This window comes from Podarcis liolepis, assembly GCF_965112155.1.
Source record: "Podarcis liolepis genome assembly, chromosome: 9".
NCBI classification, from domain to species: Eukaryota; Metazoa; Chordata; class Lepidosauria; order Squamata; family Lacertidae; genus Podarcis; species Podarcis liolepis.
In genome coordinates, this window is record NC_139564.1 from 401,359 (window position 1) to 422,478 (window position 21,120).

The window sequence follows — 21,120 nt, forward strand, 5'->3', positions numbered from 1 at the left end:
AGCATCTCACCTGGTCTTGTTTGAGTGGCAGAAGACTTCCAGGGTTTCAGGCAAGGAGTCTCTGCCAAGTCCACCTGGAGATGCCAAGGGATGAACCAGCAACCTATGGTCCTTGCCCTGTGGCGCAGGAGTTGGGGCAATGGACGAGGACATGGGAAACATGGGTTCAGTTCCCCCTGCCTGTGGCCTTGAAGCTGCTCACCACGAGCTGCCCTACCTTGCAGGGGGGTTGTGAGAGCAAAATAGGGAGGATGGGCGCATGTGGCACCTTGAGCTCCTTAGATTACACGGTGGGATATTATACATTGGAAGCCAACCTTAGACGCAAGGGCAAAGAGAGACTCCCTTGGCAGAGGGGGAGGAAGATCTGGGAGAGGAAGGAGCGAGGTGGGAGATTAAAGGAAGGGCAGAACTTCAGACCAGAGAGAGCTCCAAGCACAAGACCTTGAAGCTGATGGGGTCAAAGCAGGAGGAGGAGGGGGGTCAGTGTGGGGACCAGAGGAGAGGCCAGGATTGGGGCAGCAGGGAGAGATCTTGGGGGAAGCGGCAAGGAGAGCCCCAGACCATGTTCAGCCTGTGGGAAGAAAGGAGTTGAGGAGGGAGGCTTGCCTAAGCACACAGAAACCCGGCCATGGTCTCTCCCATAGCTGTCAACTTTCGAATTTGAAAATAAGGGATCAGCAGCTTCAAAAATAAGGGATCAGCAGCCTCACCTGTCCCGGGGACAGTCTACGGGATATCTATCAATCTGAGATAGCAGCGGAAAGCAGCAGGGAACGGCGCTGGAATAAAGGAATTTCCCGCAAAGAAAGGGAAGGTTGACAGCTATGGTCCCTCCAGGAGACCATGGAGACGAGGGCGTGAGTGGGCCTCCACTGGTGGGGAGCAGCCCAGAGAGAGGGGAAAGGTGTGCCAAGGGGGCAGGGTTGGCCTCACACCCCCAGCCGCTTGTGCTCCCTTTGTGGCAAAGCCCTGAATTCATTGGGCTCAGATTCTGGCAGCATGAGCAGCCCTCTCTCACAAGTGCGCCTCTTACGAAAGGAACCGGCCGGCTTTTAATGAGTTTATTGTGAACAGTGTAAAAACCACGTGGCAGGCCAAAATCCCTGAACACACTGAGCAGAACCAAAAGGGCAGGGGGAGAACGCTCCTGCCTTCTGGGCCCCACAAACGAGGGGGCACCCCAAGGCCACCCACCAGCAACACCAGCCCCACACCCTCAGGCAGGGGGACCCACACACACAGAGAACTTCCTGCCCTCCCCATTCTCACCAGGACCTAGTGCACAGCTCAAAGGAACCGTAGCAGAAGAGGACTTAAGCCCCACAGAGGCAGTAGAGTTTGGGGGGGGCTGAAGAGGCAGCGGCCTGCCCCACTGCAGGTGCATCATTCCACACCCGGTGGGGGCAGATACCTGCTTTGGAGAAGGGAGGGCTCCCAGGAGCAACAGGAGGGCAGAGCCCCCCCCCCAACCGCCCCAGTCCTCGGCCTCAGTTTCCCTGATCTGCATCTGGTCTCATCAGAGGGAGGACAGAGGGAGATCAAATGGCCAGGGGCAGCCTTGGAGAAGGCAGAGGCCACAGCCCACCCAGCAGTCCCACATGCCTGGGGGGCTCCCACAGGCAACTGCGCTTGTGTCCTCCACCACCAGTCCCCCCCCCCGACCCGCAGGAAGGGTGCAGCCCACAGGCCTGTCCCCACATCTTCCGCATCTTCAGCCGCGAGGGGCCCCGCCAGGATGTCGGCTTGCAAGCACAGCAACTTCTCCGCCGAGGTGTTTCACTGAGGGAGGTGGCCGAGGCGGCGGAGCCAGAAGGAGCTCAGGAAGGCGGGGGGCCGAGAGGAATCTCCCTGGAGGAAGAGGAGCCGGGAGAGGGGTTGCTGCTTCCTGGAGTGACACTGCTCCCACTAGCACCCCTCTTTGCCCTCGCAAGCCCCATCAGGGGACAGCAGGGCATCTTGCCCATGTTGCCAGCTCCCTTTTTGCACCCCTCCTTCCGCGCCCAAAGCCCCGCAGAGGGAGGGGGCCCTGGGGGAGAGGCAGCAGGAAGGCCTCAACATCCCTTACGGCAGCCTGAAACGGCCGTCTGCTCTTCATGCCCGCAACAGGCACATGCCCACCTGCTGCCTACCGCTTCGGAGGCGCTGCCTGCTGCTGCCCGCTGCTGCCCGCTGCTTCCGGGCGCCTTGGCAAGGGGAGGAGTGGCATGCACTGGGTGCTTCAGCTGCAGGACGAGGTGGCAGCCTCTGACTTCCACGCCCTGGGAGGGAAACACAGAAGACCCTTTGTGGCCACAGCTGGGGGGGGGCAGGAGAAAGCAATGCTCCCCCCCTTAAGGAAGGGGGGAACCTCCTCACCTGCAATGCCACATAGGCTTCCTCGGCCGCTTCCCGGCAGGTGTAGTTGACGAAGGCGCAGAACCTTCGCGGGAGGCAGCGGATGGAGTCAATGGGCCCAAACCTGCGGCCCAAGGAGAGTCGGCGTCAGCCAAGCCGGCCGGACGCCAAGCGATGGAGGATTTGGGGCTTTCGGAAGCAAGGCTCCCTTCCCGCTTTGGGTCAGCTGAGGCTCCGAGGAGCCGGGGGGGGGGCGGAAGGAGGGGCATACTCACGGCTGGAAGTAGCACAGCAGGACCTCCTGGGTGATGGCGGGCGTCAGGTTCCCCACCCACACGGGAAACCTCTCCCTGGGAGAAGAGCACATCGTCACCCACAGCCGCCAGGGGGGGGGCCAGAGGACGCTCAGCCCCCCGGCTCGCCCTGCTCCCTCCGTCCCGACCCACAGCTCGCTTGGACCTCGCAAATTCAAGGCTTCCGCCCCACCCAAGCCCATTGGGGGCAACTCCCTGCGGAGCCCCCAGGCTCCTCCCCACCTGCTCACTGGCCCCTGTGGCAACGGACGTGGCAGCCAGGAGTAGGCAAGCCCAAAGGCCGCCCAGGCAGGAGGCAGCCGGGACCCGGCCCCTGCCCACCTTCTTGGGCAGCCTGAGCAAGGGGCCAAGGCTGAAGCAGGGAGGCAACTCCTTCCAGCTCATGTCAGGGCTGGCATTTTTGAAGGACAGAAAGTACTGGTTTAAAGTCTCAAGGTCTTCTCTATTCTATTTGATTCAAGAAGGTTCTGGAACTTTCTCTGTGTGATACAAGCTGGAAGTTTCCATTCTGCCAGGAAACAAGCAGAAGGTTCCTGATGTTTGGGGTCAGGCCTTCAGAGAAGCAGAGTTAAGCTCATCTCTTTCTCCCAAGGTCACCCTTCCTAGAATAACAGCCCAGGAGGAGGAGACTGCGTTTCACTTTCTCTTTCCTTCTTGCTTCTCTCTACTTTGTTTCCTCTGGGGTGATCTGTTCGTGATTCAGCATGTTTAAGTGCTAAGTTTTTAGTCTTATTGTAAGTTTAAGTTAAGGTTTTTGCTGCAACTATCCCAACCCAGAAGAGTAGGATTCGTGAGCTGTTATGCTCATTTGCCTTTAGCAAACAATACTGGATGAAGCTGGCTGAGTCTGCTCTATTTTGGGAACCCTGCATTAATAACAGTAATAATAATAATAATTTATACCCCGCTCATCTGGCTGGGTTTCCCCAGCCACTCTGGGCAACTCTCAACAGAATTAATGATAATAATAATAATAAAGCGATAAAACATCAGACATTAAAAGCATCCCTAAACAGGGCTGCCTTCAGATGTCTTCTAAAAGTCAGATAGTGGTTTATTTCCTTGACATCTGGTGGGAGGGCGTTCCACAGGGTGGGCACCACCACAGAGAAGGCCCTCTGCCTGGTCTCCTGCAACCTCACTTCTAGCAGGGAGGGAACCGCCAGAAGGCCCTCGGCGCTGGACCTCAGTGTCCGGGCAGAACAATGGGGGTGGAGATGCTCCTTCAGGTATATTGGGTCAAAGCTGCATTGAGTTTGTTTTGTTTACTCTGCTAACTAAGTATTGTGACTTGCTCTGGATCATTATGGAGCAAAACCACGACAGGGCCGCACTGCTTTCGAGGCAACCTTCTGAGGGCCACAAACTGGTTATGGATGGGGCCAGAGGCAAAGCTGAGCAGAGTGCCAAAGAATTTTTTTGGGGTAAAGTTCTTTTGATTTCATTTTATAATGCATACAAAAACATCTAGTTTTTAACCTTTGCACACTAGGCTGATTTTGTACGCGCTCAGCCCCCGCTCTGAGAGACTGGCTGGTGCAGTTCATGAAAGGGCCTGGAATGCGGGAGAGGCCTCAAAGGAGCCTGGGCTCACAGTGTCCATGGGGTCAGAGTGCTGGACTGGGACCAGTGAGAGAGCAGGGTTCAAATCCCACTCAGCCATTGAGCTCCCTGGGGGACCTTGGGGGCCAGACGTTCGCTCTCAGCCTCACCCACCTCACAGGGCTGTGGGGAGGATAAAAGGGGGACGAGAACCAACACCCCCTTGGAGGAAAGAAGGTGGGGTATGTTAGGATATAGTTCCATTACACCTTAAAAGGGTCAGGCATGGCTGTTGCGTAACACATGCCTGTTTACTTCCAGGACTGTCTGCTGGGAACTTCCGTTCTATGTTGCTTTTGCTATACAGTGGTACCTCAGGTTAAGTACTTAATTCATTCCGGAGGTCCGTTCTTAACCTGAAACTGTTCTTAACCTGAAGCACCACTTTAGCTAATGGGGCCTCCTGCTGCTGCCGGAGCACAATTTCTGTACTCATCCTGAAGCAAAGTTCTTAACCTGAAGCACTATTTCTGGGTTAACGGAGTCTGTAACCTGAAGCGTATGTAACCTGAGGCACCACTGTATAGTGGTACCTCTACATGCAAATGGGATCCGTTCCAGAGCCCCGTCCGCATCTAGAAACAAACGTAACTAGCAATGGCACGTCTGTGCACGCACTTGTCGCTTTTCGCTGCTTCTGCGCATGACGTCATTTTGAGCGTCTGCGCATGCACAAGTGGAGAAACCCGGAAGTAACATGTTCCGGGTTGCTGCGGAGCGCGACTCAAACGCGCTCATCCCGAAGCACATTCAACCTGAGGTATGACTGTACTGCTGTTTTGCTGGACACAAAGGCAAGCAGACATGTTTTCCTTTGTTCCTGAGCTATGCTGAATAAAATGCTGTTCATTTTGCTTTCACTCACTCTGCTGACAGGTCTCCAAACGTATCTGAGGCTCGTGTTGCTGACTGACTGATGCTGTTCCACAGGAGACCAGTGATCACCCGGAGCAAGCTGGGGGCCTGCCTGATGCCCCCGTCTCCCCGGCAGTATCCCAGCAGGGTACAAATGTTCTGGGGAACGCAGCGTGCCCTCGGGTTCGGTGAAAGCCCAGCCTCTCCCCACAGCCACAGCCAGGAGACCTCCCCCCCACCCCACTCCCGTGGCCTTACCTGACTGGGGCCTGCGCAGCCAATGGCAGCAGCCCTTTGCCCTGAGAGCTGGTGATGGTGAGAGGTGCCAGGTGCCCTCTGGCCTGGGAGATGCTTCTGACGGGTTGCCCACCTGGCTGCTCACCTTGCCAAGAAGGAAGCGGGAGGAGAGGAGGGGGGAGGAAGAGAGGAGGAGGAGGGAGCAATTCATTAGGAGCAGCAGGCTCAACGCCCCACCCCTCACGCGCCGGGGGCTGCCAGCCCATGGGCTGCTTGCAATCCCTGCCACTGGCGGCTCCCCACAATCGCCGCCGGGCTTCTGCCACGTGTGGACTGAAGGAGCTGCCCCACGGAGAGCCCTCTTACCAGCCGGGGGCAAGGAGGAGTCTCTGGCACGGACGTTCCACTCGGGAGGGTAGGAGCCAAAACCGTTTTCCTGTCCGAAGAAAAATATCGTTTGCTTTATTTGTAAGCTGCAGTGTTTGTTTTTAAAATGTATTTTTATTAAGGGTATCTGAGTTTACAAAAATACATGCGTTGTCTCTTTTTTCAAGTTGTCTTTTCTACAGATCAGTTTCATTTGTTGTGAGGCATCAGCGTTACACATGCTACCGTGTTTTGATATTTTGGTGGTTAACAAAATTGAAATTGAAATACTTTATTGTCACTTGTATACAGTTGTCACTTGTATACAGTGAGATTACACAAGCTCTCTTAGTCTTAATCCCCCTCGTTTACTGACGCACACCCACCAAACCTGAAAGTCCGTTGCCCTGTTGTTATCTTTTAATTTAGCAGCCCAACAGCTCACGGATAGAAGCTGTTCTTTACCCTCTTGGTGTGACTAATCCTGCTTCTATATCTTCTGCCCCAGGGCAGGAGATCAAGAAAGTGCCGGCCAGGGTGTGAATCAACCCTGAGAATTTTCCTCACTCTCCTGAGGTAACATTCTTCCGCTATTTCATCCAGCAGATTCACGGGACAGCCCATAATATCTTGTGCCATATTCACCACCCTCTGTAGGCACTTCCTATCAGTTGATGTCAAACCAGCGTCCCACACCGTGATGCAGTGTGAAAGGACACTTTCTATTGTGGACTGGTAGAAGGAGATCATCAAATGTTGATTGACATCATTCTTCCGCAATACTCTGAGGAGACGGAGTCTCTGTTGGGCTTTCTTAACCACCTGGGTTGTATTGATTTTCCAAGTAAGGTCTTCACTGAGATACTCCTAGGAATTCAGAGGAAGAGACTCTCTCCACACAGCAGGGCTAGTTCTCCTCTCTTCCTCCTAAAGTCCATCACCATCTCCTTTGTCTTGCTGATATTAAGGTGCAAGTTGTTCCCTAGGCACCATGTAGATAAAATCATAGCATGGCAAAGCTGGAAGGGACCCTGAGTCATCTCCTTCAATCCCCTCCAATGTAGCTGAGATCTCTAGCTGAGATTCCTCCAAGAAAGGGGAGTCCACAACTTCCAAGGGAGACCCTTCCACTGTCAAACAGCTCTTACCCTCAGAAAGTTCTTCCTGGTGCCCAGAAATCTCCAGTGTCACAATGGGATCCACACAAGTGGCAGAATGTGCCTAGCGCTGCTCTCCACCCCACTGAGACCCCCTTCTTTCTCAGGTGGCTTCCTTCGCCCAATCCCAACAGATGCCCTGACCCATGCAAACTATCCCTGCCGAGCTGCCCTCCCGGATCCTGGCGGCCCCAAGCCAGGCTGCAGCCCTGTGCGCCCCCTCCTTAAGGGCACGGAGGACTCGGCCTCCAGCTCAGCTCACCAGCAGAAGCTGAACCCGGCACTTCTCCAGCTGGACGGCGGCGTCTCCACGGAAGCCGTCAAAGTGCAGGAGCTCCTCAAAGGTCCTCACGGCCTCTGCGTAACGCTGGTGGGAGGGAAGAAGAACGGTCGCTATCCAGCCTCACCGGGAACGCAGGAGGCCACCCTCCCAGCCTTGCCCCACCCGTTTCGCCCCTACCTTGAGGCCCATGAGGGCCTTGCCCTTGCGGAAGAGGCCTTTGGGCCAGCCGGGGTGCAGGCTGAGGGCCACCTGGGCGTCCCGCAGAGCCTCCGCGTAGCACCGCAGCCTCTCGTAGCAGAAGGAGCGATTCCCAAAGAACCTGGCGGAAGGGCGAGGGAGAGGGTGAGTTCGTGGGCATCCCAGGAAGCCAAAAGCTGGAGAAAAGGAAGTCTAAGCAGCACAGAAACTACAGAACTGGCTCCCGCAGGAGGCTGGGAAAGCCCCCAACTTGGGTTGCTTTAACAAGGCAAAAGGTTGGAGGAGAGCGACCGAGGGCCAGTGGCAAGGACAGCTAGGCTCCTCCTCCGCAGGCGGAGGCTGCAATGCCTCTGAAAATCGGCTGCTGGAAACCGAAGGAAGGAAGAGTTGCTCTTGGGTGCGAATCCTGCTTTCAGCAGGCATCTGGATGGCCAGGGGCCAGGCGAAACAGCGGCTTGATCCTTATTCAGGGCCTGCTGACTGTTCCATCTGTCTCAATCCGCCATAGCTCTCCAGGGATTCAGAGAAGGGCCTTTCACAAGCCCTGCTTTGAGACGCCGCAGTTTGAACCCGGAACCTTCTGCACACGGAACACCTGTCCTACCACGGAGCTGCAGCCTTACCTGGAGTCAGGTAGTGGGCGGTCCCAGGGCTCGGGGGCAGCTTTCTACTCAGCCAGCTTAATGGTCCTGGGGAGACTCCAGGGAAGTGGTTCTCCAGATCCTGCGCCTGATCCTGCCAGATCCCCAGAGGCTCCCACAGACACCCCCCCTCCCGCTGTACAGAAGGGCAGGGGACTCTGGCCCAGCTCCCCCAGCCATGCTCAAGGGATGGGGCCTCACCCCGCCCCGGGGCTCACCTGTATTCCCGCGGGTTGAGCTTGACGGCTTCTGTGAACAGGAGCACAGCCTCCTGGTAGCCCCCCTGCTTTGCAGTCTCGTTGCCGCAATCTTTTAGGGTCATGCAAGAAGCAAGAAGAAAAGGCCATCACAGGAACGGAAGGGAGCTTGCTGAGGACCCGGGTCCAAGGCTTTGCCCTCTGAAGGCTAAGCGCTCCTCCTCAGCACCTCCGAAAAGGGAGGCAGGGGGCAGACTGACAGCATTCCCGGGCAAACACACACCTGCCAGCACCATGCTCTGCTCCACCGGAGTCATCTGGAGCCCAGCCTTCGGAACCTGGAAGAAGCAGCAAGGAACGGGGTCAGGGGCTCCTGTAATTCTGCATGAGAGAAAGACCGTGACCAGTGGCCAAAAAACCAAGGCCACGATTCCCCCACCTGCCCTGTTCTGAATCTTCTACAGAACCAGAATTCTAATCAGAAGTGCCCACAAGTGACGAGGATTCCTAATTTGCACAGCTTAGGGGACAGAGAACAATGGGATGTGTTCAACGTAAGTTAGAGCAGATCTAATAATAAATAATAATAATAAATTTTTATTTATACCCCGCCCTTCCCGGTTTAAAAACCGGGCTCAAGGCGGCTAACAACCAATTTAAAATGCTTAGTTGTAAAAGCAGCATAAAATACAGTATAAAAACATGAATAACAATAAAATTCAAAGTTCAGAAATCAATTTAGGGGAAATCCATCTAATAAGCATTAGATAATCCCCAGGACTAGCTGGCTGAATTGGTCCTACTTGGGCCAGCGAGGGAACCAGGGGAGAATTGGCTGTGGGGTCTCAGAGTGGGTGATCTTCATAAAAGGGGAGGGAGGGAAGAGAAGGGAAATAAAAGATCAGGCTGAATTCAAATTAAAGGCCAGGCAGAATAGCTCTGTCTTACAGGCCCTGCTGAAGGAGGTTAAATCCTGCAGGGCCCTGGTCTCATGGGACAGAGCATTCCACCAGGTTGGAGCCATCACTGAGAAGGCCCTGGCCCTGGTGGAGGATAGTCTGATTTCCTTAGGGCCCGGGACCTCTAAACTATGGTTGTTCATGGACCTTAAGGTCCTCTGCGGGGCAGACCAGGAGAGGAGGTCCCGTAAATACGAGGGCCCTAAGCCACAAAGGGTTTTAAAGGTCAAGACCAGCACCTTGAACCTGACCCCATACTCTTCGGGAAGCCAGTGCAATTAATCAACCCAAGTAAGTCACGTCCATTAGCTTCAATGGAGCAAGCTTGCTTTGTGCTGCTCCAGAGGGCGGGATCCAAACCAATGGATTCAAATGTCAATAAAGGAGACCCCAACCAAATGTTGGAAATAACTGCATTGCAGGGGTTTGGACTAGATGACGCGCAGAAGGTGGTGGACTCTCTTTTGCTGTAGTTTTCCAAACTGCAGTTAGATGGTCACCTGTCAGGGATTCTGGCACTGCAGGGGTTGGGCTAGATGGCCCTTGGGGATCCCTTCCAACTCTATGATTCTATGAAAAACAACCACTCTCAAACCTGTCCTCACCTGCTCCTGCTCTTTCACCTCTGGCTCCTTTCTGTCCGGCTGGGCCGCCTTCTCCTTTCTCGGCAGCGGCAGTGGGGGGGGCTTGGAGCCCACCTTGAGACGAGCTTTCGATACAAAAGTGCTGGTCAGATCAAGCTCCTCCTGCAGGCGAGAGAGAGGAAAGAGCAACTCTTGGCCACATCCTGAATCTCTCAAACACCTTCCCTAAGAAAGAGCACTTCTCCAAAGAGAAGCCAGGTGACACATGCCCCCTCCCCACACCAAACAAGACCCGCATGGAAAGGCTGCTTCCTGTTCCATGGGGCTGGGATGGGCAGAGCCTCTCTCTGCCCCCTGGCCCTCCATGCGCAGCCTGCGTCAAGCCAAGGCGCAGAACAGGGAGGTGACAGGGAATCGGGCAGAAGGCCTTCCCATCAGGTGTCAAGGAAAGACAGAACTCTTTGACTTCTAGAAGACATCTGAAGGCAGCCCTGTATTTTAACGTTTGGTGTTTTATTGTGTTTTAATTATTTTGCTGGGAGCCACTCAGAGTGGCCGGAGCAACCCACTCAAATGGGCAGCCTATAAATAATAAAATTGTTGTTGTTATGAGAAAACAAGCTCTGCCCGGTTTCTTCTTTCCAAAGAATGTAGAAAGAAAATAGCTGCTGTTGGAGATTGGGCCATACTGGGACCACTGCACAAAAGGGAAGAAATATTATTCCATCCCCACCATACACATTTTTTTCTCACAGGGAATTTCCCCCTAAATTGCCTGTCCTGCTGCGCAACAAGAAGTGCAGCCAAGCCCCAGCTGTGCTGAAGAGAACTTCAGGGACGGCACCAGGTTGCCAGCCCAACTTGTGGGGCTGGGTTGTTCTCCCAGACCCACAGGCTCCCTCTTCCCCTTCACCCTCCTTGCTGAGCCTGTCTCCCTCCCAGGGGCCAGAGGAGTGTATGGGTCCCACTTGCCTCCGTTTCCTCCTCTGTGCTCCTGCTGGGACTCCTGCCCGGGGAAGCCATGTTCTCACTGAGGTCCTGGGTGGAGCTCTCCTCTGAATCGGGACGGGACGGTCCCAAGGCCCTCGGAATGGCAGCCAAGCAGGCAGAACCTTGCACAGCGCTGCTGCTGTTCAAATACTCGTCCTGCACAAGGAGAGACGCAGCCTGTGAGGGCAGCAAGGAGCCCCCTGCCTCTGGGGCAAACCCAAGGGGGTTTCTGCCGCAGGCCCTACCTGCAGGAGAGCTGGGGGCTCAGTACAACCCACCTCTGCCCAGGCCAACCCTTTGGACTTTGGAGCTCTGTGCTAAAGACAAGGCCCTCGCTTGCCAATGAGCTTCGCTAACTGTGGCCCATTTTGCCAGCCTGGAAGCAGCACAAAGGTTCAAGGGGAGGAGAAGGGTTTTTCCTGAGCCCTCATTGCAGTTTGCCTGCAGGGCGGTTGTGTGACGCTGCAAACCCATTTTAACTGAGCAACCTGCACCTGCCGGCAAGCGACACAGCAACGCTCTGAAAGGGCTGTACACCCCCTGTGTCAGATGGGCAAACGTGCAGACTCCCCCTTTGGCCACTCACTGCCTCCGCTATGCTCTTGGCCATCAGCTCCTGCTCTCGCTTCTCCTGCTTCTTCCGGTCCTTCTGCCTCTGGAAAGAGAAAGCAGCACACGCAATGGGGCCAACGGACGGACATCGAGGCCCAAGGACAGCCTCTCCCCCAGCGGAGGCCCACCACCACCACAGAGGCAAGCACCTTCTTCTTCATCCTCTTCTTCTCAGCCTTCTTCTTGATGCGCTCCTCTTCGGCAAGCAACTCTGCTGCATTCCTCGCCGCTTCCTGAGAAAGATCGGGACAGCGAGACCTTTCAGCATAGTCAAGCAGGTGTGCACAGACACACCTCGCTCTCCTTACCTGTCCCAGCATGCGCTGAGGCTCCCCACAAAAAGGCGGGACAGAATTCAAGCACGGGCTTCATGGCAGCAGCCCTCTTTAGGGAAGCTTTTAATGTTTAATACTGTTTTAATATTCGGTTGGGAGCCACCCAGAGTGGCTGAGGAAACCCGGCCAGATGGGAAGGGTATAAATAATAATAATATTATTATTATTTTCAGGAAGTGCTGTTTGGTCTGGCAGGCAACAAAGATGGAAAGGACAGAAAAGGAAAGGGGATGGAACGCCCCTGCCCCAATTCCATTCAGAGAAGTAAGTTGGCAGCTAAGGGTGAAATCCAGAGAATGAGGCAAGAGCCATGGGGTTGCAGGAAGTCAAGAAACAGCTGCCCTGAAGCAGGCAAGGCTGGAGGAGAGTGACCAGGCCCTGGCTGCATGCCTCACCTCAGCTGTGAGCTGCTGCTTCTGGGGCAGAGAAATGCCCAGCAGAGGGCTGTCTCTACTGCTGCTGCCGCTTGCTGGCAGGGCAAAGGCAGGCGGCTTGCAAAGGAAGGATTTCTTAAAGCCACAGAATGTGGCTGGGCTGGCATTCTGGGCCCTCTCTTCCTCCAGTTCCTCCTCGTCGCTCCCCCAATCATCGTCACTGTAGTCATCATTGGCGCAAAACCAGCAAGGCCTGTTGTCCACGTCTGAGGAGAGACCACACAGTGAGCGTGAGCTCTTTTGGAGAGCAGGCAGTGGGGAACAGTTACCCAGCTGACCCACCCTGGCTGTGGCCTGGGGGAAATGCCCAGCAGAGAAAGGAAAGGGGCACCGCTGCCGAGAAAGAAGCGGGCAGGGCAGGCACACAAAGACATGCCCTCTTGTGCCCTGGTCCAGCCTAGAGCGGCAAGAGCTAGCTCTGACTTGGTCTCTGCTGTTATGGCCAGGTCTGAAGCCAGGACTTCTGAAATAGGCTTCGCCTTGGCCTCTGGTGAGCCTCTGGGACAAAATGTGGCAGCTGTGGGGCAGTCCCCAAGCACCTGTCTCAGCAGAGCGCAGCCATCCTGAGGCGGAAACCTGTAGCAACAGAAGCGAAGCCTGCGGGGTCAGACCAATGGGCTCTCTAGTCCAGCATCCCGCTCTCAGGGGGGCCAACCAGAGGCCCCAATGGGGAGCACACCAGCAGGAACCTGAGCGCAACGCTTGTGATTGCCAGAAATTGGTGTTCAGGGGCATGGAGCTTCCATGGGCAAACCCACCCTAGGAGCCGTCAAGAGAGCTCCCATGGTTTGCAAGGGGCGTTTGTCATTTGCTTTGATGTGCTCCCTTGACAATGCCTTCAGGACCAGAAACTCACACCATCTTCCTCTCCCCTCGTTGCAATATCTGTAAGTATATCCTAGAATCCGAGAACTGTAGTTGGAAGGGACTCCCAGGGGTCATCTAGCCCAGCCCCCTGCAGTGCAGGAACCCCTGTATACACATCTAGGGGTATTGTTTACAGGGGGCTGGGAGAGGTTGTTGCTGTTATTGTTGCATCTTTGGTTTCAGATCTTATGATCTATGTGTAAATTGTTTCCATTTAATAATGTACTTTTTGATGTGTTTTATTTATTGTGACTTTTGTTACGTTTGTGATTGTGTAAACCTTGTCATGTTGTAAGCCACTTTGAGCATGGTTTCAACTGGCACGTGCGTCGGCGGGAACAGGCCCAGTAGACCTGAAGGAGCATCTCCACTCCCAACGTTCTGCCCGGACACAGAGGTCCAGCTCCGAGGGCCTTCTGGCGGTTCCCTCCCTGCGAGAAGTGAAGTTACAGGAAACCAGACAGAGGGCCTTCTTGGTGGTGGCACCCGCCCTGTGTAACACCCTCCCAGCAGATGTCAAGGAAATAAACAACCACCTGACGTTTAGAAGACACCTGAAGGCAGCCCTGTTTAGGGAAGTTTTTAATGACTGGTGTGTTAATGTATTTTTAATCTTTTGTTGGAAGCCGCCCAGAGTGGCTGGGGAAACCCAGCCAGAAAGGCAGGGTATAAGTAAAGGTAAAGGGACCCCTGACCATTAGGTCCAGTCGTGGCTGACTCTGGGGTTGCCGGGCTCATCTCACTTTACTGGCCGAGGGAGCTGGCGTACAGCTTCCAGGGCATGTGGCCAGCATGACTAAGCCACCAGAGCGAACCAGAGCAGCGCACGGAAACGCCGTTTACCTTCCCGCCAGAGCAATACCTATTTATCTACTTGCACTTTTTTGGCGTGCTTTCAAACTGCTAGGTTGGCAGGAGCTGGGACTGAGCAACGGGAGCTCACCCCGTCATTGCGGGGATTCGAACTGCCAACCTTGGCAAGCCCAAGAGGCTGAGTGGTTATACCACAGCGTATAAGTACTACAGTGGTACCTCGGGTTAAGTAGTATAATTTGTTCCGGAGGTCTGTTCTTAACCTGAAACCATTCTTAACCTGAAGCACCACTTTAGCTAATGGGACCTCCCACTGCCGCCGCTGTGCAATTTCTGTTCTCATCCTGGAGCGAAGTTCTTCACCCCAGTTACTATTTCTGGGTTCGCGGAGTCTGTAACCTGAAGCGCCTGTAACCCGAGGTACCACTGTACTACTAATAAGAAGAATTACAGTGGTACCTCGGGTTAGATACGCTCCAGGTTACATATGCTTCAGGTTACAGACTCTGCTAACCCAGAAATAGTGCTCAATAATACGAATTAAGTACTTAACCCGAGATACCGCTGTATTCAACTATGGGAAGGCAGCATACAAATGAACTGCTGCTGCTGCAACACGTTTGCATGTGCGCCCCCCCGCCCCCTCCCAGCAGGCCCAGTGCACCTGCGGCCCCCCCCCCCGCCTCACCTGCGCAAAGCAGTCCCGCCTCCGCGTTGGCTTCGTGGAGAAAGAAGGGCATGTGATCCGCCACCCGCTGCGCCATCACCTGCTGGGGGGAGAGGGGGGGTGAGCGGCGGGGGGGCCTCCCCTCCCTCCCTCCCTCCCCCTTGCCCCCCCACCTCCCCTTCCCGGCCCCGCACCTGCCAGTCCTCCTCGAGGGGGTCCCTGGGGGAAGGGGGAAGTCAGAGCCTGGCCCGCCCCCGCCGCCCCGTACCAGCCTCCCTCGGGCAGCCCGGGCGGGGCCCAGCCTCTTCCGGGCGCGCGTGGGGCATCTCGCCGATCCTCCCGCCCGCCGCCGCCCGCTTCCGCCCGGAAACGGAAGCGCGCCCCTAGGAAGTGACGCCTTTCTTTCGGAAGCGGAGGGGCGAGCGCCATCTTGGTCGAGGGAAAGTCACCCCGGGCGCCATCTTGGCAGAGGGCAAGCTCACCCGCCTCGTTTCCTGACGCGGAAGCGAGAGTCTCTTGTTAGAGAAACTCCAACGTCTCATATGTTAACGGAAAAATCCGAGGGCTCTCTTGGACAAAACAAAGACACCAACCAGGATAACTTGGAGCAAAACAGCAGCCTGTAGGCTTGGCCTTTATTGAACTGTTGCAACAGGGTATTCCCTTCCCTTGCAAGAGAGAGGAAAAGACCCAGAACAATGGGCTGCAAGACCTTATAAAAACTTTTGAAATTCCCCTCCTCTAGCTCAAGCCCACCCCCAGAAACATCATGCATACATTACAGAAAGGAGGGGTTGACATCATGCATACATTACAGAAGGGGTTGACATCATGCATACATTACAGAAAGGAGGGGTTGAGGGAGGAGTTGTGGTGGTAACCTGAGTGTCCTGTCACCTGGCTGGTTCCTCCTTTCCCCCTCCCCATGAGTACTTTCCAGGTGACAATGGGGAGTTTGCAGTTTCCTGCCCCCAGAGGGAAGATCTGATCATTGTCCTTTGTTTCAGCCTGTGGTGAATCCACTGTTCTTTGTGATTTTGATTGTCTTCTGTCTGGGATTATCAGGGTTGACATAGCAACTGGGCAGGGCTCCTGTGGATGTGCTGGGATGGTGAAGGGATTATGGCCGACCAGAACAAAGCCACCCCCCCCCCCTTTGATAGTCTTTGTCATATGGAGTAAAATAAAAATGGAACAGTGCAAATCCGATGTATGGTTGATTTTCTATGAATTTATAACAGAAATGTGGCGTATGTAGTGTGTGAGTGTGAGTGTGAGTGTGTGTGAAGTTTGTGCAAACAGAATGATTGGGGTGGGGGGGTTCCTGCTACACATATAGCTACGGAAATCACGGGAGGGGGCGCATCTTGAAAGTTAAATGTTACAAATATTATGCCTGAATGTATCCTTTCAACTTGACAGCTCAGGGAGGTCACGTAGCTTTAAAAATCATATAAAATCATCTCCTTTCCCAGTTCCCCCCATTCCAAAGCTATTTTCCCCTTGCAAAAGGACTCCAGGAAGTTCCCAGAGGTGACAATTGCTGGGCTCATTCTTAGCCAAAGGGAGCCAAATCTCATCCCCTGACTCGCCTCAGGCTCCAGACATGCAAAGGAACTTCTATTGTACTTTTGGGTGGTGGGCACTTAAGACATATTTCTCTATGCTCATCTTATACCTGAGTCTTGCCCTGCCATGTCTGCTTATGCTAATCTTTGGGCATGTTTGCCAAGGTTAACCCCTCCCCTTTTGTGACATGTCAGTGATGTAGCAATGATGCTGTATTAACTGTATTCTGGGATATGGTGGGAAAGTTTTAAAAGTCCTTGTCCCCCTATCCTCGGGGTTCAAATTTGCTCCTTGAACCTGTTGCGCAATAAACTTTGGTCTACAGCGATTTGCTCCGGTTGGTGGCTGGACTCCTTCCTTTATTCCGCAGGGACCCGCGGGCTCTGCCCGACCAGCTGGGGGACTGAGCAGCCTCACACCTAGATTTTTCTGTAACAATATAAATCATATCTTCATAAATGTACAAGGCAAACGTATACATAAGTATATAAATCACGTGTCTGAAATATTCCAGGAGAGCAGTCCTGAAGTGTTAACGGAGAAATCTGAGGGCTCCCTTGGACAAAAAACAAGGACACCAGCCAGGAATAGCAGAGCAAAACAGCAGCCAGTAGGCTTGGTCTTTATTGAAGACTTTCATGACACCTGCCACAAGGTGGAACAAGATGGAAGCCCCCAACAAAAGAGAATCCAAACTTTTATTAGCTGCTAATCCCCATGTTACACCCCCCCCCAACTACATCCCTCATACATCACGGTTACATCATGAAAGGGGAGGTCTGGTGGCAGTAATCTGAGCATCCTGGACCCTGCCCCATGGTTCCCCTTGCCCTCCACCAAACCCCTGACAGTTAAGTCCAGTCACGGACAACTAAACCACCAACTTTCTGATCGGCAAGCCCAAGGCTCAGTGGTTTAGACCACAGCACCACCCATGTCCCATTGGTCCTGAGCTACAGGGTGGCAATTTAAAAAGTCTATATAAGAGCTTGCACACCAATGTTCTGGGTTCCTCCTCCCTCCCTGTGTGGGGTGAGTGGGGCGGGGACTGCTGCAACAGTTCTGGGCCCTACGTACTTTTGAAATTGCCTCCCCTGTAGCTCAAGACCACCCCACAAAACATCATACATCCCCAGCAGAAATTTGAGTGTGTTGCTTCTCTCCTGTCTGCCAGGATACCTGATAATGCCTTAAAAGTAAAGGCAAAGGGACCCTTGACCGTTAGGTCCAGTTGCGGATGACTCTGCAGTTGCGGCGCTCTTCTCGCTTTACTGGCCAAGGGAGCCAACGTTTGTCCGCAGACAGTTTTTCTGTGTCATGTGGGCAGCAAAACTAAACTGCTTCTGGCGAACCAGAGCAGCACACAGAAACGCCGTTTACCTTCCCACCTGAGCAGTACCTATTCATCTACTTGCACTTTGACGTGCTTTCGAACTGCTAGATGGGCAGGAGCTGGGACCGAGCAACAGGAACTCACCCCGTCATTGCAGGGATTCGAACCACCGACCTTCTGATCGGCAAGCCAAAGAGGCTCAGTGGTTTAGAGCACAGCACCACCCGCGTCCCGTAATGCCAATACTTAGTTCCTGAATCTCTTACACATAGTGATAGTGTGCTCAGCTTAACAGATACCTGCCAGACTGTATTTGCAGAGAGGTGCAAGCCTCTACAATCCGGAGACAATTGGAAAGCTTTTCCCATTTCCTTCCTCCTTGCAGATAAATATTTAAGGTCAATTTGGGAGTGTCAAAATGGCTTCAGGATTGCTCTCCTGTACTGTTTCAGACACTATAATTATGTATGTGTGTTTGCCTTGTATGCATGTGTTTTTGACCTTAGAATTCCTATAACAATCACTCCTCTGGGGCTATAATTTTAATTTAATTGTTTGCCCCACAGATAATAACCTGGTATGTTGTAAATGGATGCCTTTGTGTAAATTTGAAGAGACTTGCATGTCAGGCCTCTTAAGGCTATTCGCAAGTGTAGCTGTGCACATAGCTGGACATAGGATATCACATAAAAATAGCACATGTTGCATTCTCTTACGAAATTACTTGTGGCATTCTAGCACTTTGGGAGAAACATTTTCGCAATAGTGCTCTATGCTTTTCACTCAGCAGGAAGGTCCAAAAATGATTTTAAAAATGCAGTTTGGTTTGTTTGCCTTTTTTGTATTTTCAGCTGTCAACGTTCGCCTCCTGGCCCTTGCAAGTTCAGCAGAACTGAGGGGGGAAACACTGGTCAAAAAGTTTTTGGACGTCTAAGGACACACCATGTTAACCAGATCACCTCTATCTTTATGCTTTCTGACTCTCTCAATGAAAGGTTCATAAGACAGGACTTGCCTTTGCAGAAGCCATGCTAGCTCTGCTTCACAGTAGGGCTTGTTCTTCTATATGCTTGCTTATTTTATCTTCAACAATACTTTCTGCCTGTTTTTCCAAGACTGAAATTAAGCTAAGCAGCCTGCAATTTCCCGGGTCCCCCCCCTTCATCCCATTAAAAAAACTGGTGTTACATTGGCTACTTTCCAGCCCTTTCATTAGAAGGTCAGCAATTTCACCTTCAAGATGTTTGGGAACTCTACGGTGGATTCCATCCAGACCTGGCGACTTGCCAGTTTTTATTTTGTCTAGGAGACTTTGAGTTTCACCTCTTATCAGTGCTCTCTGCCTCCGTTGTTCAAAGGCGGTTCAGGCACTGGGATCTGCCGCACGATGCCTCTGAACACCAGTTACTGTGGGGAGAGTTGCTGCCGCACCCAGGTCCTGTTTGTGGGCTCACTTGGGGGGCATCTGTTCTGCCACTTTGAGAAAAGGGTGCTGGACCCTTTGGCTTGATCCAGCAGCAGCCCGACTCTGAAACCTGCTTTGGGAAGAGCCAAAAAGAAAGCCTTGCAGTTAGCCAGAACAGAAATGCAAATCGAAAACCACGAAAACCAGGGGGTTGGACTAGATGACTCGTTGGGTCCCTTCCAATTCTCCCATTCTGTGGTTCTCAGTGGCATTCCAGGGCGGCTGTCCTGGGAAAGGGCCGGGCGGTGGACCTCCTCTCCCCCCTTCCTCCAGGAGTGGACTGAAATCCCTAAGCCAATGAGTGTTGTCCATCCCGGATTAAGGCCACCACCAGCCGGGAAGTCCATAAGCTCATTTCCTTCTTGTCACACTTGTCCCGGCCACCATGGAGGATGAGGAAGAGGATGCCTTGGCCAGGAGCCGCCAGGAGCCCGCCATGGAGGTAAGGCCTGCAGTGGTCCCTGGGAAGCTGGAGGTGGGGGATGCAGAGTTCAGGAGGAACTCTCTCCCTTCAGGGTGGCGGTCCCAGGTGAGAAAGGTGTGGCTGGCAGACTGGGAGGACAAGTCGGACTCTGCTCTGGCTGCGGGAAGCTGTGATCACACAGACGGAAGGGAACTTGTTGCGGTAAAGAGAAGGGCAGGATCAGGTCCCAAGCGCGTTTGCACTCAGAGGCTAGCCTCTGTGCCTAGTGATGGCAGTCTGGGCTGCACATAAATGGAAACCCCGGCAACACATGCAGCTCAGATAAAACAACCGCACAACTTCCCAAAGGCATTTGACGGCAGCCCCGCGTAGGGAAGTTTTTAGCGTCTGACGTTTGCTGTGTTTTTACCATGTTGGAAGCTGCACAGAGCGGCTGGGGCAACCCGTCAGATGGGCAGGGTGTCAATAATAAAATTATTATTATGATTAGTTATGGTGGGCTGCGGTTCCTGCCTTGCAGGGGGTTGGTCTAGATGACCCCTTGGGTCTCTTCCTGCACTATGGTTCTAAGGACAGAGGGCAAGGCTGGCAGAGGCAGGCGAGCCAGAGAGGCACAGGGCAGGAGGGGGGGTGGAAATCAGGCTCTGCAAGGGGCTCTCTTGTACCTTTAAGCTTTATTGAAGGTGGGGTGCTGGTGCTGCTCTTGCTGGGATTTGCACCCCAAGTGCAGAATCACCGACCCCCAGCAAAGCAAAGGGGGTGGCGGAGCCCCTCTGGGCCCAAAGGGCGCCAAGGCTGGTTGGAAGTACCTGGCCGGTTTTGGGGGGAACTCTGGGCTTTTCTGTGGGAGCTCACGTCCCCGGTTGGAGGAATGTGCTTCAGTCACGGCTGGGGCCTGCCTTTCTGGGGATTTGGTGGTTAATGAGGATTATGCACTTTGTGAAGGAAAGAGGCGTAAAACTAGAGGGTTAGAAGCAGAGACACGCAAGGCGGGCAGGGCAGGTCGGGTCCTGACTTAACCCTGTTATAAGATAAAACTGCTCCTTTTCCCTTATGGGGTATCCAAGAGCCCTTATAGAGTCCTTTTGTACGTTCTCATCGGCAGGAGAAAATAACAGAGGCCAACCAGAGAATATTGAGAAGCAAAACAGCTCATATGCCTGGTCTTTATTAAACTGTTGCAACAGGGTCCTCACAGCCACACGCAGGAGGGACCCAGAACAATGGTGTGCAAGGCCTTATACAGACTTTTTAAATTGCCACCCTGCAGCCCAAGACCCCCCCCCCCATACATCATACGTACATCACAGAAGAGGCAGTCTGCAGCAGAAAACCTGCCTGCCAGGACCTGAGAATGATCACTGATTATTTGGGCAGCCTGGCAATTCCTTTGTGATGGTAAATACTCAGTTCCTGAACCCAGGTCACAGGCTCACACAGACACCCCTTAAGACAGGGGTCAGCAACCTTTTTCAGCCATGGGCCGGTCCACCATCTCTCAGATCATGTGGGGGGCCAGACTATATATTTTTTTAAAATGCATTTTTATTAAAGATTTTCTTGATTTATAAGGCCAAACTATATTTTGAAGGAAAAAGAAAAAGAAAAAAAGAATGAATTCCTATGCCCCACAAATAACCCAGAGATGCATTTTAAATAAAAGCACACATTCTACTCATGTAAAAACATGCTGATTTCCAGACCTTCTGCGGGCCGGATTGAGAAGGCAATTGGCACTATGGCTCTCCATAGTGAGGGTGTCAGGATAAGCGCCCAGGTCCCAAAGCCCTGGCTGTGCCATTCCTGGCCACTCTCCTTGGGCCCAGTCCTGGTCTGCTCTTGCAGCCTGTGGAGGCTTCGAAGCAGCTCAAGGGGGCACAC

General features: G+C 53.5%; 1 protein-coding gene across 6 annotated transcripts; it reads right to left on the bottom strand.

Moving 5' to 3' along the window:
- Window positions 1–1,050: 1,050 nt before the first annotated feature.
- On the bottom strand, window positions 1,051–14,819 carry TTC31 (tetratricopeptide repeat domain 31). Of its 6 annotated transcripts, none has more exons than XR_014515554.1 (17): window positions 14,643–14,699; window positions 14,470–14,548; window positions 12,063–12,307; window positions 11,482–11,565; window positions 11,307–11,375; window positions 10,703–10,876; window positions 9,752–9,892; window positions 8,471–8,525; window positions 8,209–8,299; window positions 7,329–7,470; window positions 7,131–7,235; window positions 5,712–5,781; window positions 5,367–5,490; window positions 2,613–2,687; window positions 2,359–2,461; window positions 1,533–2,261; window positions 1,051–1,499 (listed from the first exon to the last, which is right to left on the bottom strand). XR_014515554.1 is itself a non-coding variant. In XM_083458807.1 (17 exons), exons 2-17 carry the CDS (start codon window positions 14,543–14,545, stop codon window positions 1,780–1,782), a joined length of 1,755 nt encoding a protein of 584 aa, XP_083314933.1. In that variant the 5' UTR covers window positions 14,546–14,551; window positions 14,717–14,819; the 3' UTR covers window positions 1,051–1,779. The 6 variants fall into 6 exon arrangements, 5 of the variants coding, with proteins under 5 accessions (XP_083314933.1, XP_083314934.1, XP_083314935.1 ...); XM_083458807.1 differs by lacking the exon at window positions 14,643–14,699 and adding an exon at window positions 14,717–14,819 and having other exon boundaries at window positions 1,051–1,851; window positions 2,133–2,261; window positions 14,470–14,551; XM_083458808.1 differs by lacking the exon at window positions 14,643–14,699 and adding an exon at window positions 14,717–14,818 and having other exon boundaries at window positions 1,051–1,851; window positions 2,122–2,261; window positions 14,470–14,551.
- Between the last annotated feature and the right edge of the window lie 6,301 nt (window positions 14,820–21,120).